The sequence below is a fragment of the Furipterus horrens genome, unplaced genomic scaffold (genome assembly GCF_987537825.1).
Source record: "Furipterus horrens unplaced genomic scaffold, mFurHor1.1.pri manual_scaffold_4, whole genome shotgun sequence".
Taxonomy (NCBI): domain Eukaryota; kingdom Metazoa; phylum Chordata; class Mammalia; order Chiroptera; family Furipteridae; genus Furipterus; species Furipterus horrens.
In genome coordinates, this window is record NW_028327174.1 from 173324787 (window position 1) to 173343635 (window position 18849).

The 18849-nt window shown below is 43.8% G+C and overlaps 1 protein-coding gene across 1 annotated transcript in view; it reads left to right on the top strand.

Moving 5' to 3' along the window:
• Nucleotides 1–16430, top strand: part of LOC150013353 (phospholipid-transporting ATPase FetA-like) — a 64717-nt gene extending 48287 nt beyond the window's left edge. Inside the window, exons 17-27 of the mRNA XM_090275241.1 lie at nt 4069–4233; nt 6490–6601; nt 7824–7929; nt 8320–8467; nt 8989–9172; nt 10572–10795; nt 12743–12826; nt 14161–14406; nt 14571–14709; nt 15459–15589; nt 15689–16430. Coding sequence (XP_090131367.1) covers nt 4069–4233; nt 6490–6601; nt 7824–7929; nt 8320–8467; nt 8989–9172; nt 10572–10795; nt 12743–12826; nt 14161–14406; nt 14571–14709; nt 15459–15589; nt 15689–15877 — 1728 coding nt within the window. The 3' untranslated portion in view covers nt 15878–16430. The remainder of the gene's footprint in view (nt 1–4068; nt 4234–6489; nt 6602–7823; nt 7930–8319; nt 8468–8988; nt 9173–10571; nt 10796–12742; nt 12827–14160; nt 14407–14570; nt 14710–15458; nt 15590–15688) is intronic.
• Nucleotides 16431–18849: the final 2419 nt, after the last annotated feature.

Here is an 18849-nt window from a genome sequence, read left to right on the forward strand (position 1 = left end):
CAACTAAGAAGGAATACAACTACCTCAAAACTAGAAACAACCAGAAGTTCCAGGAAATCAAACTGCATGGAAGTCCAGCAAACAAAGATATAAAGAAGAAATACTCATCTAGGCAGAGCCGGGGCGGAGAGGATGTGGTGCGATGGCGGCAGCAGCAGGCCAGCAGAAAGCGCAGTCACACATTTTAAAAAGTCAGGAGGAACACCTGGGGAGTATTCCCAGCTCCTCCCCGGACCTTGCAGCTCAGGGTCCTAACGCCAGGGAAAATCAAGCCTCATTGCTTCTGACTGTGCAGATCAATGGAGGTTGGGGTGGAGGCAGAAACTGCAGATATCAGCAGAGTCCTCTTGTTTAAAGGGCTCCCACAGTCCTACAACATCCGCAGACCCACCCAATCTGGGAATGACAGCCAGGAAAGCAGCTAGAGGGATGCCAGTCCAGTGCGGAATTGAGAGAGATGCCTGGAAAAGGGTTGAGCGCTGGAAAGGCGACATTGTTCGCTCTTGGACCCACCACCACATACAGCGCCACAACATGGTGAAACAGGTCTCCCTGTACTGATGAATCCCTAAAGCTCTACCCCTTACAACGTAACAGGAGTGACAGCTCTACCTGGGACGCGGAGGCAAACAAACACAGGAGCCTGTCAGAATGAGGTGACAGAGAAGTATGGCCCAAAAGGGGGAACGGATCGAGGCTCCAGTGGGAGAATTAAGCAACAAGGAGATAGCCAACCTAACAGATGAGATAGATAACCTAACAGACGCAGAATTCAAAACACTGCTGATAAAGATGTTCACAGGTTTGACAGATATGCTTAAGTATGGCAAATGCATAAGAGAAGAAGTGAAGGCTACACTAAGTGAAACAAAGGAAAATCCATACAAAACCAATGGTGAAGGAAGGAAACTGGAGTTCAAATCAATGATTTGGAACATAGGGAAGAAAAAAGCAGTCAACCAATGCAGAATGAGGAATCAAGAATTGAAAAAAATGAGGAAAACTTCCCAAATTTTGTGAAGGAGATGGACATACAGGTCTGGGAGGCATGGAGGATCCTGGGCGAGCTGGACCCAGAGGGGACCACACCAGGATGCATCATGATTGAGATGCCAAAGGGGGAAGATAAAGAGAGAATCCTGGGGGCAGCAAGAGAGAGGAGGAGAATTGCCTACAGGGGGGTGCCTATAGGACTATCAGCTGATTTCTCAGAGGACACTTTGCAGGCAGGAAGGGACTGGCAAGCAGTAATCAATGTGATAAAAGGCAACCTGCAACCAGGATTACTCTATCCAGCAAAACTATCATTTGGAATGGAAGGGCAAATGAAGTGCTTCCCAGACAAGGTGAAGCTAAAGGAGTTTATCATCACCAAGCTATATGAAATGTCAAAGAAACTTACTTAAGAAAAAGATCAAAACTATGAACACTAAAATGACAACAAACTCACAACTATCAACAACTGAATCTAAAAAATAAAAACAAAATCCAACTAAGCAAACCAGAAGAGGAACAGAATCATAGGTATGGGGATCATTTGGAGAGTTATCAGCTGGGAGGGAGAAGGGGGAGAAATGGGGAAATGGTGCAGGGATTCAGAAGCATAATCGGTTGGTACAAAATAGACAGGGGGGACTTCTGGCCAAGATGGAGGCCTAGACTGACACGCTCCATTTCCCTCCACAACTAAGAAGGAATACAACTACTGCAAAACCATAAATAACCAGAAGTTCCAGAAAATAAATGGAAGTCCAGAATACGAAGTTATAAAGAAGTGGTGCTCGTCTGGAGAGGTAGGAGGGGCGAAGCCAGGGAGAAGAGTTCAAGCTGTGCTGTCCGCGGCAGCAGCAGCAACAGCAGCAGGACAGCGGTAAGCAGACACCCATATTTAGGGTGAGGTGAGAAGTGCCTGGGGAGCACCCTTGGCTGCAGACCAGACCCTTCAGCTTGCGATTCCAAAGCCGGGGAAGGCAGACCTCCATTGCCTTGGACTGTGAGGCCCGGAGGAGGTGGGGATGGAGGAGGAGGCTCCCGCCCGGTCTCTCAGCGGAGAGTGAACAGCAGGAAACCATCTTGGACCCCCACCCCCGCAGAAAACGCCACAGCATGGTGAGACAGGTCGCTCACCTGTGACGAGTGCACAAGGCTCTGCCCCCTATAGATTAGGAGATGTGATAGCCCTGCCCAGGAAGCAAAGGTAAACACAAAACGGTCAGGATGGCACAGATCATGATAGAGATCCCAGTGACACAGCTGACCAGCCAGCAAATATCTAATCTAACAAAGCAGCAGATAGGAAATCTTTCTGAGACTTAGTTCAGAGCTTTGCTTATAAAAATGCTTACAGACCTAACAGCAGATCTTAAACAAGATGGGGAAGGAATGAAAGTTAGTCCTGATGAAATGAACAAAGACGCATGTAAAACTAGTGGTGAGGGAAAGAAAACCAGGGATCAAATCAACAAATTGGAACACAGGGGAACAAACAGTCAACAAGTGCAGAAAGAGGAAATGAGAAGTGAGGAAAATGAGGAGAGGCTCAGAAACTTATCAGACAGCTAGAAGCGGGCCAACATCCGAATCATAGGGTTGCCAGAAGGTGAAGAAGAAGAACTAGAAATTGAAAAATTATGTGAAAAGATAATGAAGCAGAACCTCCCTAACTTGGGGAAGGAAATAGACTTACAGGTCCAGGAAGCACAGAGAGTTCCAAAAAAACTGGACCCAGGGAGAACCACACCAAGTTACATTATAATCAAAATGTCAAAAATTAAGGATAAAAAGAGAATCTTAAAAGCAGCAAGAGAGAAGAAGAGAATTACATACAAAGGGGTCCCAATAAGACTATCAGCTGATTTCTCAAAAGAAACTCTGCAGGCAAGAAGGGACTGACAAGAAATATTCAAAGTAATGAAAAGCAAAAACCTACAACCACGATTACTCTATCCAGTGAAGCTGTTATTCAGAATAGAAGGGCAGAGAAAGTGCTTCCAGGACAAAGTAAATCTGAAGGAGTTCATCAGATCCAAACCACTGTTACATGAAATGTTAAAGGGACTTGTTTAGGAGAAGGAGCATCAAAACTATGAACATTAAAAGGAAAACTATATCACAACAACCAACAACAGAAGCTAGGGGATTGAAACAAAGGCAGACTATGTAGGCAATGAGAGTGGGAAAAGAATTATAGGTATGGGGAACATTTGGGGGGGAGGTCAGTGGGTAGGGGGAAGGGGGGAAAGGGAGGGAGATGGTACAGGAATTAAGAAGCATAGCAGGAGGGAGTGGCATAGATAGGAAGATGCTGAGAACTATATGCACAATCAATGGACATGGACTAAGCGGGGGGACAGCTTGAGGGTGGGAGGTCACTGGGTGGAGGGGAACAAAGGGAAAGTAAATTGGGACAACTGTAATGGCATAAACAAATAAAGCATATTAAAAAAAATAGACAGGGGGAAGTTAAGAATAATATAGAAAAGGGTGAAGCTGAAGAACTTATATGCACGACCCATGGACATGAACTAAGAGGGGTGGGATTGCTGGAGGGAAGGGGAATACTGGGCAGAGGGGAGCAAAGGGGGAAAAAAATTGGAACTACTGTAACAACATAATAAAATATACTCAAAAAATAGTAATACCTTTGATTATTTTTTATAACAATTCTCTTTTTTTTACTTTATTCCTCCTTTCATTGTCATATTATAGACATCATTATCCTCTCTATAGGAGGTGAATTATTATTCCAGTTTTACAAGAAAGAAATCTAGAAGGCTTGGTTTGTCCCAGGGTCACACAGCAAATTATCTAACTACAGGTAGAAACTAAAACCTTCTATCTGTTAGAAGTATTCTCAAACTTTACCTCCAGCTATGCTGGCCTAATCCATAGGACCTTTTGCTGGGAAAGTTCAATAGTTGTTTTCTGGTGAGGTAGGTACTAACCCCATGGTACTAATCATTAAACCCTATTTTGCAGGCAGATGAGGCCTGTGGGGTCAGTCTGCCACTCTCTTAACTCAGCCCTCATTTAGCCCAGGTCCACTCAGTGCACATACATGTCTTTCAGGAATTTGCCAATGAAGGTCTTCGCACCCTTATTGTGGCCTACAGAGAATTGGATGATTCATTCTTTCATGACTGGAGCAAGAAGCACAGTGAAGCCTGCTTGTCTTTGGAGAATCGGGAAAATAAATTATCCACAGTCTATGAGGAGATCGAAAAAGACTTGATGGTTAGTGTGAGAAAGCCAGGGACAGACTGGGGGTCCAAGGGGGGATGGTGTTCAGCAGACTGAGCAAGGGCTCTGAGAGTGGCTTCCAGCAGATCAACAGGTTCAGACTCTCTCTCTGAGTACTGGGTACTGGAATCCAAGCTAATACAGGATATCCTGGGTCTTTGAGAGCCATAAATAATGAATAATGTACTGGTTATAAATATCTTTCTGGGAGTGTTTCCTATCCCAAAGCTGTTCACAGAAACTAAGTAATCTGGGAGAAATCAGGATCTGAATAACGCACAGATTAGATAATCCAGAATTAATTGATGGAATACTCAAAACAAAAATATTCACTCATTCAGTGCCCTGAAGGGCAGACTGAAAGTCACCCTAAAGGTTCCTTGTGTAAGTTCCAGCAAAGCAGACGAAAAGGTCATATGTGATCATTTGCTGCTCTTGTTGTGTTTATACAAACGAACAGGATAAATTAAAACTGGACTTAATGCAGCCCCTTCATGACAAGGAGGATAATCGTAAGAAGAAAAATTGCGATTCAAGGAAAATCACAATGCTCAGTGGTAGACTACAAAGTAGTGCAGCTAACTGTCTTTAAAGTTTATTTTCATTTAAAGTTTGTTTTCATTTGAAAGTTAAACTAGGTCTGTGACATCATCAATGATGCTTAATTTACAGGCAAGAAAGGTGTCACAAAAAACATTCAGTCATTCATTTGATATATTTATTAAGGGCTTCCTACATGCCAGGCACTATTTTAAGTCCTGAGTACATAGCAGTAGATAAAACAAGCTAAAAAAAGTGACATACATATTATGTTAGATGGTGAAAGTGCTATTGGAGAAAATAAAGCCAGGAAGAAAGCTAGGGAGTATCAGCTTGTGTGTGTGTGCGTGTGTGTGCGTGTGTGTGTGTTGAAGAGGGCAAAGCATAGTTGTATAGTTTTCACTGTGAAGGACACTTCTGGGCAGAGGCCTCAAGAAAGTGGCAAGCCAAGCAGATCCATGGGGGATTAGCTTGACAAAAGGAATGGCAAGAACAAAGGCCCTGAAATAGGAGCAGTCTAACTTATTAACTGAATAGCAAGGCAAGCTAGCTAGCAAGGCACACTGAACGTAAGGAGGAGAGAATGAAAGGACATGAGACAGAGAAGTAGTAGAGGATTCTGATAGGCCAACATAAGAACTTATAGTGAAATATGGCAAACCATTGAAGAGTTCAACCAGAGAAGTGATGTGATAGCTTTTAAAATGGTCTCTCTGGCTGCCATGTTGAGGTTATATTGTAGGGAAGCAAGCACAGACCCAGCAAGACCAATTAGAAGGTAGTTGCAGTAGGACAGTTGTGAGATGATAATGACTTGAACCAGCTAGAAGTAGTGGAAGTTGTGAGGAATGGTCAAATTCTGTACATTTCTTAAAGGTAGAGCCAACAGAATTTGCTGATGGATTAGATTATAGGATATAAGAAAAGGAGAAGTTAAGGATGACCCCAATGTTTTTGACAAGACTAACACAAGCTGGCTCTGCTATGAAAAAAAGAAATTACTGATACCAAATGGGAAAATTTAGAGATCCCAAAGGTCACAAATCTCCTTCCATAGTTAGCTCTGTGGTTAGTATTTCTAGATTGTCCTTCTAGAGGCCTGGCAGAAATTAGTTAGTAGTTTGTCTGTCAGTTCCTCACACTCAGTCCTAGTGCCCATCCCTGTGGTCGGCACTGTTGCGGTATCATAGAGAGAAGGCATGGTGTTGGACTGAGATGCTTTTGATCTAGTTATTTCCCTTTTCATGGGAAAAGGCCTTGAAAACCTTAGGGGCCATAGTAGGTACCGACAAAAGAGGTTCACTCAAGCTCTTGTGGGGCCAAAAGAAAAATTAGAATGAGATGTAGGGGATCTCTTGTCTGGAACCAACTCCTTTTGGAGACTAAAGCCAGGACACATGCTATGAAGCAAGGCAGAAGTGAAGGTGTGTTGAGAGAAACAGATGATTTAAAAGTGGGACACAGCATCATGTATGACTTGGGCAAGTCTCTTCCTTCTTTGGTCCCTAATGATCTGTGTTTCCAAATTAGATTTCAGCATGTGGTTGAACGCTGCATCTGTTGAAAGGTAGCGTGTGCTGAGTTTTTTACCATTGGGGTATTCATACCAGGACAGAGCCAGCTTACTAAGGAAGTGCCAGTTGAATTGTTGGGTGGCACTATATGCTGTTACTCTCCTTTGTCCTCACTCATTGATATCTCTGTTTGAAGCTGTTAGGGGCCACAGCCATAGAAGATAAGCTGCAGGATGGAGTACCTCAGACAATCAAAATGCTGAACAAAGCCAAAATTAAAATATGGGTTTTAACTGGAGATAAGCAAGGTAAAGGCGAGTTCCTCACCTGACCAATCCTCTTCCCTATCTACCTTAGCCATTTCTTCTTTTTCTTTTTTCTTATCCATTTACTTGAAAAACACCTTATAATCCAAGTCAAGTCCTTCCAGGACAACTCCATTCCCAGTCTTACATACAATTTTCTAACTTCATGTTGGATGCTGTATTAGGTATTGAGGACAAAGATGTCTGTCATCCAGGAGCTTAAAATCTAAAAATTTTACAGTTGTTCTTGACTATTCATTCTCTCACTATGCCCCATCAATTCCTCTGAAAGATCCTCTTGGCTGTATTACCACCCTAGTTCAGCCTTTGTCCCCTATTGGCTGAACTTCTGCAAAAACTTCTGAACTGATCGCTGTCTCTTGCCCTTATTAACTTCAGTATAGCCTACGAACAATCGTCAGTTTAATCTTTCTAAAACTTTCTACTTTTATGATGTTACTCCTCTGCTCTGGTACCTACAGCAACTCTATGTGGTAGGTAGTTCAAGTCCACTATATCTGGCCTTCAAGACCTTGATAATCTGTCGCTGCCTATACATCCTTATCTCCATTTTAATGTGACCATTATTTTCAGTGTGTCCCACAATAAACTAATTCCTGCTCTTTGGCCTCTGGGTTCTTTCCCCATTTGAAATGTTTTTCTTCCCCTAAACAAGTCTTACTCATCCTCAAGGCATTTCTCCAAGAAAGTTTTAATGACAATTGCAACTTCTCTCCGAATATTAATACCACTTGCACCCAAGGTTCAGGAGTTAATTTTTAATTTTTTTTCCTTTAGTATGAATTTATTCTGAATTTCAGTTTTTTGATGTAAAGGAAAGACTACAAATTAAACATATCTCGGTCTCCCAGAAAATCTAGCATAGAAATGTGCACAGTTCTTTCAAGGAAATACATCCTAATTGCCTGGAGAAGTGGACACAAACTAGAATTGCTTTAAGAAACAGGAGAAGGCTTTGTAGAGAAGTCTAAGCCAGAATGATCCTAATTATTGATAAATAACTTGCAACTCTGTACCAAGTAGACAGTTACCTGTGGATGTTTGAATATAGTTTCCATTGACTCATGAAAAATATACTTTCACTGCATCCATGGCAAAGGTGGACCAAGGGCTCTGCAGCCCACCATTAGGGTCTATGTAATTGTATGCTATGAAAACACCCTATTCTGGCCAAAATGCAATGTGTGTTCCCCCTTCCCTGCAGAGACTGCTGTGAACATTGCCTATGCCTGTAACATATTTATGAATGAAATGGATGGGATGTTTATCGTAGAAGGCAAGGATGATGAAACTGTTCAGGAAGAACTCAGGTACAGATGAGAGAGCTGCCACAGCCCGTCCCTGGACACAAGATGTCCCACCCATCTCTTCACGCAACATGGTCCCACACTACCAGAAGGAATAGAGGAGAAATGGAGGAGGAGGAAACAAGAAAACCTAAAGTATTTGAGAGGATTTTGTGAAAAAGCATCAGGGCTCCAGATGTTGGAGTAGGGGTAGGGGAGATAAAGAAGTGTGGTGCGTGGATGGTCAGGGACCTAAGACCGTGACTGGTCTCAGGAGGCAGTCAAGTCTGAGGCCCTGGCTGGTGCTTTGCAGAGGCTCTATGTCGGCCTCACCCACTTTACTCTGGGGCACATTTTCCTTCCTAAGTTCTGGGGCTTCAAGTCAGACAATAACCACTACTCTTGACTTTTCAGGTCAGCGCTTAACAAGATGAAACCCGAGCCTCTACTGGAATCAGACCCAATAAACAATTACTTCTCCACGAAGCCCAAAATGTTCATCAGAATACCCAAGGAGGTGCCCAATGGCAACTATGGCTTGATCATCAATGGCTACAGTCTGGTGGGCAACACAGAGCTACAACTCTGTTCTCTTCTTCCAAGGAACTTTTTTACTAGATCCAGCCCACTTCAGGGAAATTTCAAGACCCATGAGTCACCCTATTCCCCTTCCTTTCTGGTGCCCTTGACTGACAAACACCTTTCCCGAGCCTTCTCTAGGCAGGAATAATGAGGAAAGAGAAGCCAAGGGCATATTCCTTCCTTATCCAAAAACTTCACTACTGATGTGACCTATCACTCAGAGGAAGGGGGGAAGTGAGCAGAAGCAGGTCTTCCAGAAAGAAACTTGGCCTTATAGTCCAGTCGACTCATTAGACCCAGTGAGCAACCCTGATCAATTTCCCACTAGAAGCTGGATCAGATGTGAAGATGCTTAGAACTGATGTGGGAGCTTGGCCTCCCTTGGGGGTAAAGCACCTTGGGAACAGCTATGCCTGACCTCTGTTGTACAGGAGTATATGGAGGGGAGGGGAGGGGCCTAGACAGGTCACCCTGAAATGTGGATGTGTCCTGGTGCTACAGGCCTATGCTCTAGAAGGGAACCTGAAATTGGAACTGCTGCGAACAGCATGCATGTGCAAAGGGGTGATCTGCTGCCGAATGACACCCCTTCAGAAGGCCCAGGTGGTAGAGTTGGTGAAGAGGTACACGAAGGGGGTGACACTGGCCATCGGGGATGGGGCCAATGACGTCGGCATGATCAAAGGCAAGTAAGGGGTGGGGGACTGTAGCCCCTAAGCATGGACTTGCCCTTTCCTTCCTCTATGGGCAGAACTGATCTGGGTGACACTGTGTTACAGACACATACTCCTGCATCTCAATGTACAATATATTATATATCGATACTGTTTTCAACTTCATTCATGCTCTATACCTGCATTCCCATTTTTTACACATGCATACATCAATCCATATCCACAGTTACGCATGCGCATTTAGATTCATTCACTTAACACCCATACACATATAGATACACACAGCTCCCATAAGAACCCATGAACGCTATCTTTCTGAGATGGCATCAAAGCCCACACAAAGGACCCCTGGGCAGGAGTCATAATCTGTTCTCATTGTTGAAGGCTGTGGGCCTGAGCAAAGTTAGGCTGAAGACAGGGCCACCCAACCAGAGAATTAATTGTGAGGCCCAATGCAGAGATCTTTTTCTCCCTAAGGCACTGTTCCGGAGAGCTTGCCCTGACTCCCATGGCTGGAAGAGAAGAGCAGACTTACTGATGCTTCAGACCAATAGAAGCAAATGGCTGAAACTGGCTTTAATTTCTGAATGTTGTTAGCCTCCAGCAGCTGATATGAACATTTTAGAGATCCTCCAGTCCAACCTCTCTCCCTGCAGAAAACACTAGCAGATATTCCACTTCAGTACTAAGAAGTGTCCTTTCTCTCTTCCCCAGTTTCTAGAACGTCTCTGGTCTTTAGGACCTTAAAGATTTCAATTATTCCACTAAGCAATGCAGTTGGTATGTGCCAGAAAAATCAATGAATTTGGCCTACACTACAACAGACTAATTAAAAGTTTTAGGAACTTCAATCTTTCATCAAGTATAATCCTTGCTTTATCCAGAAAAGAAGTCACCTTAGGCCTCCTGGAGAACACTAACAAAGTATATACATCTCTTATTCCTCCCAACAGTTGGATTTTAGCTCCTTAGATACTCAGGTAATGAAATATTGTGTGAGATTGGCATTCATCCTGCGTTTTTAATTGGTTTAAGTGGCTTCAAGAGATATCAAGAAATTTTTACCTCAGCATCTGGACATAGGACAGAGCCCAGATGGCTATAGTAGGTGCAAAAATCACCTAGGACAGCTTTCTGGAACTAGACATGCCAAGCATTCTTGAGCAGCAGCACCCAAAACAAAGTGCAGATTGAAGGAGCTGTTTCCTGACTTGTGGGGGAGGGACAACCCACTAAGGAGAAAAGGCTCTACTAAGAAACGTGCCATTTTGAGCCGGGCCTAACAGTGTTTTGCAGATGTAAAATAAGGGATTTGTACATCATGAGCTCAGCGTTCCTTTTACACTTTCCAGGCTGGGAGCCCAGCGAACAAGATCTGTGGCTGAGAAGCTTCTGGGGTTTCTTTTGCAGCTGCCCACATTGGGGTCGGCATCAGTGGCCAGGAAGGAACGCAGGCCGTGCTCAACAGTGACTTCTCCTTCTCCCAGTTCCACTATCTTCAGCGTCTACTCTTTGTCCATGGCCGTTGGTCCTATAATCGCATGTGCAAGTTTCTCAGCTACTTCTTTTACAAAAACTTTGCCTTCACTCTGGTGCACTTCTGGTATTCCTTCTACAATGGGTTCTCCGCACAGGTAGGAGGCCAGTTGGCATTTCCCACTTTGGTCAACTGGGTCTTCTCTAGTTACCCCTACTGCAGCCAGCTCAGACTTTTTCTCCTGTAGAGGCCAAATTTATGACATGCTGCCATACATTCGTAAAGCTCCTCACTTAGGCTTATCCCATCTCCTAACCCTACATTTAACCTTAGATTTCCAAACCCTGACTTATCTGGCCTGGCTCTGACTTGGCCTTGATTCCTACCTTCAGACTCTCCCATAAGATATTTTCACCTTTTCCCTGATGTAGAGATGTAGAGATTCCAAACATATGTAATGGGAGGAATGCCTGGATCTGGGAGTTTTTCTTTCCTTCTACTTTTTTTTAAATCATCCTAAGTAGTCTTCATGGAACAGGCTAAGCCTCAGGGGGCTTCCCTTTATTTCTCCTTCCCTACCTTTACCCCCGCCACCCCCCCAAAAAACACCACTGTTGCTCTAATTAATTTTTTTTTAATTATAAGAGAAGGTTTATTTAGAAAGTCACAGAGGTAGAGGAAGTGAGCTATAGAAGAAATGGGCTCAGGAAACAAGTTACAGAGGCAAAATAAGGGTCCTTGGAGCTTAGGAGGAAGAAAGAGTAAGGAAAACTCACTTGCTAGGCACCAGGGGCTCCCCACCCAGGTGACCCTCTGCACCTGGCCTAGCATTCCTACTCTGCTCATGCCTATCTAACTGACTACTACAGTTCTGGAGATGGAAAGGGGGTGCTAGCCCTGACCCTGCGGCTCAGTTGGTTGGGTGTCATCCTGTGAGGCAAGAGATCACCAGTTCAATTCCCATCAGGGCACATGCCTGCATTGCAGGTTAGGTCCCCAGGGCACATACGAGGAGGTGGCCAATCAATGTTTCTCTCTCACATCAATGTTTCTTTCCTTCTCCCTCCCTTCCCCTCTCTCTAAAAAATACATATTTATTTTAAAAAAGAAAAAGAGAAAAAGTAATGCTTTAATAAATCATAAATTTCTAACTGGGGAGGTCATGGTGGGTAGTCACATACCAGACCCATAACTTTTTTAGTGGAAGGTTTTTAAGCAAGCCCTATCTATTGTTCTTGTGCATCTAGGTCTGCTCTAATTAATTAACTCCACATTTGAATATGAAATCTCCCCCACATAGTGGGGAGAGGTGACACCTGGATTTCCATGTTCCACAAGAAGTCCCTTTTCCTATGAGAAGATTCTCAGGAGTCTTTCAAAGATTTCCAAGAGAAACAACCTCAGGAAAAAATTCTCTTGGGAGATCCCTACTACATCTGTTGTCTTAGGCTCCAGGAGAAACCGACCAGTCAGCAGAGAGTAGTAGACTTGTATACCCACAGTGTCTTACAAAGCCAGTCTGATTTATGGGAGGTGAAGGGGTGTGTGTGTGTGTGTGTGTGTGTGTGTGTGTGTGTGTGTGTGTGTGTTGCTGCTGACCTCTTGTGGTTAGTAAGGAAAGGAGCCCTCTCTAGGCCCAGGATGGAGCACCTAGCTAGGGAGGAGATATTAGGTCTATTCTGCTTGCCAATGTTATAGAAGCTACTGAATGACGTAAAGCAGATTAAAAAATACAAACAAACAGCCCAGAGGCTTACAGGCCTGAGAGTGCAGGGGTATAGCTACATTCCCTAGCAGCCACTCTGGGTCCTTTCTGTGCAGGGAGAGGCAGTGTAGGTCATATTAGGGTCGGTCCAAATCAACCTTGTGAGGCTGGCCACAAATAAGCTTAATATAGCCCTGCCTCAGCCTGGTAGCCAGAGTTCTAAACAGAGTAAGACCAAATAGAGTTGAGTCAGCCTTAGATTTCTAAAATTCAAATCCTGTTCTAAGTTAGTGTGGTGATGGGTAGGTGGGGGGCAACGGGGGTCTCTTGGACCCGGGAGGTGGAGCTGAGACTTTGGAGAAGAGCAGAATCTAAGAAATCTCCTTGGTATTTTTCCAGACAGTTTATGATACCTGGTTTATCACTTTCTACAACCTGGTCTACACCTCCCTCCCTGTCCTGGGCTTGAGTCTATTTGATCAGGTAAGACTAGCAGCAAGCCTCTTAGTAATGGCTGAAGCGAAGCCCCTGGGCCCTTGGCAAGTATTCTCAAGAGTGAAGAGGACAGAAAGAGCTGGGTTCTACAGAGTTGAGTGTAAATGGAATAATTTCTAGAACAAGGAAGGGAGCTCATCACCTGGAGAGGTATCGCAGGATAAAGATAAAGTCCTCCTCCACACAGAATAATCATCAGTCTTAGAAATCCAAGTTTTCTCATGTCCCTTTTATCTTTGTAAAAAGAAGACTGGAAATTGTGCTGTACAGTAAATTGAATACATATAAAAGTAGTGAAAGGAAATAGTCATTGGGGCAGGACTAGGTAAAGCCAGGGGCTTCAAGAGAAGAGAGACCATACAGAGATAACGAGAGCAGCCAATGCGGGGAGACCTGGGTGAGGCTCCATAAAGGCCAAGCACAGGAGTGTGAATTTGATACTTTTGAATTATATGGAGTCAGCCTCGGGGAGCAGTCTGTCCCTGTCAGCAATTTCCTGGGCATTGGGGTCCTGGTGCCCTACCTTTCCCTCCTCTTCTACCCCTACCTCCAGTCCTGGGCTCATGGAATAGAAAAGGAGTCTCCAAAGAGGAGTAAAGTAGCTGAAAGAGGGCATCATGGGATCATGGTTCCTGATCTCCATCAGGGTAGGAAGGAAAATCCTTCATGAAGTAGCTGCCAGCCCCAGAGCAGCACTAGGGATGAATTGTCATTCAACTACACTAACAAGCTTCAGCGGTCCAATTCCAGGGATGCACAACCTCTCAAAACAAGCCCCAAGCTTTGTTATCCAGAGTTTCAGATTAGGAGATGAGGATGATCCAATGTCACCCACACAGAGAATCCTCTTTCCTGTGTTCACCAGTAGCTATGGGAATGGGAGGTGTATCACAGAACACAGATACCTCCCAGGGACTCACTGGTACCCGTTGGCTCCCCTCTCTCCTCCCACTGGCTTTTGACTATTCAACTAAAGGAACACTTAAACTGGGGACTCATATCCCAGCTGTCTCCCTCACGCCAAGAACTGGTCCTCCCTTCCAGCTACGGCAGTCCTAATTGCCCCCTTTCTAACTGCCTCTAGGTCCTTCCCACCATCTTGACCATCTCCTAGCTTTCTTCTACTACCTAGATCCTTGCCTAGAGAGCAGGACTTCTGGGAGTGTCTCTGGTCACTGCTCTGTTCTCTGGTCCCACTTCTCATGTAATCCATGAGGAAGTTGCTAAGTAGCCTGACAGCAGACTCAGTGTGCAGAGAAGCCTCTAGTATGATGGAGACGGCACCTTCTTGAACCTTCCTCCTTATCTTCTGGTGCTTCCAGGATGTGAGTGAAACATGGAGCCTACGCTTCCCAGAGCTGTATGAGCCAGGCCAGCACAACCTCTATTTCAACAAGAAGGAATTTGTGAAGTGTTTAGTTCATGGGATCTACAGTTCCTCCGTGCTGTTCTTTATTCCCATGGGGACCGTTTTCAACTCAGTGCGTAGTGATGGGAAGGAAATCTCCGACTACCAGTCCTTCTCCCTGATAGTGCAGACATCCTTGCTTTGCGTGGTCACAATGCAGGTGTGGACAGTGGGGGGTGAGAGGGTAAGGAGTTTGGATGGGGAGACTGTCTGGAAGAGAGGGAGGGAAGGAAGAGGGGAAGGTAGGAAGGGAGAATCCTCCATTACAGAATTGGAGAAGGGAGGTGGCTTATAGAATATTGCATATAAGAGGGTGTTTTTCAGATTGCCCTGGAGACAACCTACTGGACGATGATAAACCACTTGTTCACCTGGGGTAGCCTGGGTTTCTACTTTTGCATATTATTCTTCCTGTACAGCGATGGCTTGTGCCTAATGTTCCCCAATGTCTTCCAATTCCTAGGTAAGGCTCTGCCCGGTGTGTGGCAGGGTGTGGGAAGTAGGGGTGGGGAGTGTAAACCAATATATTGGCTTAATAAATATTACTATTTGCTAGGCTCTGAGGATATAGATAGAAATAAGACGTAGTCTTTGCCCTAAAAGGACTCAAAATCTAGCTAGGGGAAATACTTTACCTTATAGAGTTTTAAGATATGTTTTTTTTAATTTCTTACTAATTTGATCTTTACAAGCATCTGAGGTAGTCAGGGCAAGAATTATTAGCACCATTTTAAATAAATCTAGGTCTCCTGGTTCCCAGTTCAATATTCTTTCCACTGTGGCATTCTGCCTTACTGTCTCCCATATTAATTTCCCTCTCTCATCTCCACTCTGATGAGGACAAAATATAGAGAGAGTAGATATGCAGATGTAGCTGGCCCCCTCCTCTCATCAAGCCATTTATTTTTTTCCTTCCTAAGTCCGCTATCCCATTTTTGGGTCCAAGCCAAGGTTCTAGGAAATATCTACCCCCACCTCTCTTGCCTTGCCCGGCCTTTAGAGGGAAGCAAAGGCATGTGAATTCACAGTGACTTTGGCTGTGCAAAGGACTTCACTGCAATTCTTCTTCGTTTATATTATTTCTCAGAAGACTAACCTGTCTCCAAATCAATACTTTCTTCTTTGGACTGCAGAGGTATCTAAGTTCTGGCTGACAGCCCCCTTCCTCTAGGCTCTAGTTTAGCCTTTTCCCTCCTGGCTCATTGTTTACAGGCGTGGCCAAGAACACTCTGAGCATGCTGCAACTGTGGCTGAGCATTGTCCTCAGCATGGTCCTCTGCATGCTGCCTGCCATTGGGTACCAGTTTCTCAAACCACGATTATGGCCCTTCAGTGTGGATAAGGTGAGTGGAACAGGGAAGCTACCTAGATATATAATTCATTACCTTCTTTGCCTTTGCCTCTGTGGATAAAAACCCTGTTCCCTATGCTCTGGGCTATAGGTTATTGATGGAATTCATCACATGAGACATCCGCCGCCACGCTCAGTCCGAAGTAAACAGAGACATACAAGCCCTCAACGTTCTGCTTATGCATTCTCCCACAAACAGGGCTTTGGGCCCCTCATCACTTCTGGCAAGTTTATGAAGTACACACGAGCAAAAAAAGCCAGCTCTCTTTTTAAAAAGTAGAGGCCTTTAGGGAGACCCCAAAAGAATCAGTCATTGTGTTTCCTCCCTTGTATTTATCTAACTTAGTAAGGAAGGCTTAGAGTCCCGGGAAAGCAGCATAAACCTGCTCTCTCACTCTCACTCCAGGGCTCAGCCTCTTCATTCCCTAGAAGGCTATGCCCAGGTAAGGTGAGGAAAAGTATAAAAAGAGGTCCCAGCTATCTGAAAGAATGGCAACATTTCAAGAAAAAGTAACTTTAGGCCTCCCTTCTCCCAGCCCTTCCAAGTTTTAGTCCAGACAAGCAACTGTGGAAGCAGTGGGTGAGGAGGGGCAGTGTGCAGAAAGGAAAAAAAAATAGAACCGAAGGACCTTACTCTGGGCTCTGTTTTCATACCCAGAGCGACCGTTGACCTCACCAGGGCCCCACACAAACATAGTCCCATTCAGGCACTCTTCTTGGGTTTATCTGGAGGATTAAGAATGAGTCTTGCTGGCCTTGGGTAGCAAAAGGAGGAGACATCTGTGAAAAGTTGGTCACAAGAAGCTGAAGGAGAGTTTCTGTACAAAATATAATAATAATAATAAGGAGGTGGTTCTTGCCTTAAAGATAGCTAAAGATTTTGCCTTCTTTCCCCTCACTTTGATGGCTTTGACCCCAAAACTGATACCTTTTCAGGCCTCCAAACTCAGAGGGGGAGACTGCAGGGAGTTAAATCTTTTCTTGAGGGGACATAGCTATAATTGGTGAACATTTGCGTTTATTCCATGAAATTATTTTGAGAAGAAATTGTATGTACTTGGGAAATTGTAAGAAGTTGATGGAGTAATAAACTGCTTATTTTGGAGTGGAGATTTGTATGGTATGTTGGGGCCCCAGGGACAATAGCAGAGTCCAAGCAATATCATTGAACCACAGAACCCCCCATCGTCCCCCTTCAAATTAAACCAGTATTTCCCTTACTTGCTTTTTGTCTCCTTTTTAAACTCCATGCAACTTTTCTGCCCCTGCTGCTAAACTCTATTTGACCTCCATATGACCACATCTTTTAATAGTATAGCTCTGTCCTCTTAGCACACCTTAAATATTGATTCTGAAAGATCAGTACTAAGTTCTCTGCTCATCCTTTTCTGTACAGTTTTCCTGAGTGACTTCATCCAAGCTCATGACTTGATTTACCAACAAAAAGTTCTCAATGCTCTATCAAATATCTCTCTTCTGAAATTCATATCTATTTATTAAACTGACTCTGAGAACCTTCACTAGTTGAATCTCAGGAAACTCACACTCAACCCACCAACCTGCAATTATCATTTTCCGACAAATTTTCATCCCAGGATGGACTGCCATCATCCCAGTCACCCAAGGCAGAATAGTGGGAATCATCGTATAGTCTTCCTCTAGTCTGATGTCTAATAAGTCATCAAGTAATGTAAATTCTGCATCTTTACTATGTCTTGTTTTCAGTTCCCTCCATTATTACTACCATTGTCCTTGTTTAGACTTTGATCATCTCTCATCTGGATTACTGCACAAAATTTCCCAATTTACCTTCTTAGTTTCCTCCTATCCAAAGCATCACCAGAATAATCTGTCTGAAAGGCAAACTTGATCATGTCAGGCCCCAGCTTTGGATCCTTTAAGGGCTTCCCATGTCTCCTGGATCAAGTTAAAATTTGGACATTTTATTATTGGGCCCTCTCTAGCCTTGTCTTTCACTACTCCCCCTTCTTCATTCACCCTAATCATGTTATTTCTTGTCTTCATGCCATCAAACATGCTGTTCTCATATCCCAAAATGCTTTCCCTCACCCCTTCTTCATCCAAGTCACCCTTCGAAACTCAGAATAGTTGGAACTAGATAGAGGTGGTAGTTGAACAATACTTTGTATGTACTAAATGCCACTGAATTATATACTGTAAAATGGTTAATTATATGGTATGTGAATTTTACCTTGATTTTGTTTTAAAAGAAACTCAGATTAGGCATTGTCTCCTTCAAGAGCTTCCCCTAATTCCTGAATGTGACTTATATACCTGTCATATTTATTCAATTGTTCCCCTGTGCATACCTCTAACAGTGACACTTTTCATAGGGCATTTTAATCATTGATTTACTTGTCTATTCATAGCATATAATGGGCCTTTAATAATGTCTGTTGAATGTACAAATGAAATGAAAGAACTGAAATCTGCTTCTCTACCTATTTTTCTTGTTTTCCTAAAGAGCATCACCACCCAATAAATACCTCAAAGCAGAAACCTGGAATTCTTTCTGGACTCCTCCCTTCCGTTCCTCTAATCCAATCCATTCTGTTAACTAAGTTCCATTTCCTCTTAAAAAGGTCTTTAAATATTTCCCTCTTATTCATCCCCAGTCCCATTGCTGTCATCATTTCTTGACTAGATCATGGTAACATCTGCCTCTCTTGTTTTCCCTGCCCCTGATCCTGCTTCTTTCCAATTCATTTTCCACACCACAGAGAACGATCTTTCAAAAAAGTACAAATAAGATCATGTCATTTGCGCCCTGGCTGGTGTGCCTCAGTGAATTGAGTACCGACCTACGAACCAAAGGGTCACTGGTTCGATTCCCAGTCAGGGCACATGCCTAGGTTGCAGGCCAGGTCCCCATTTGGAAGGGCATGAGAGGCAACAACACATTGATGTTTCTCTCCCTCTCTTTCTCCCTCCCTTAAATAAAATCATTAAAAAAAAAAAAAAAAAAAAAGATAATGTCATTTGCCAGTGGAAAATCATTTAGTGACTCACCATAGCTTCCCATACTTTGGTGCTGCCTACCTCTCCATCTTCATACCTTCATTTCTGCCATACCAAACTATCAGCAGTTCCTCAAATTCTTCACTATCTTCAGAAGACTTTATGCCTTCACTCTTTCAGTTTTGTCCTCTTAAAATAGACTTCCCTCCTTCATCTAGCTAAACTGTCTATCTGCCCTTCACTCACAACTTTGGTTGCCTCCTTTGGGAGACT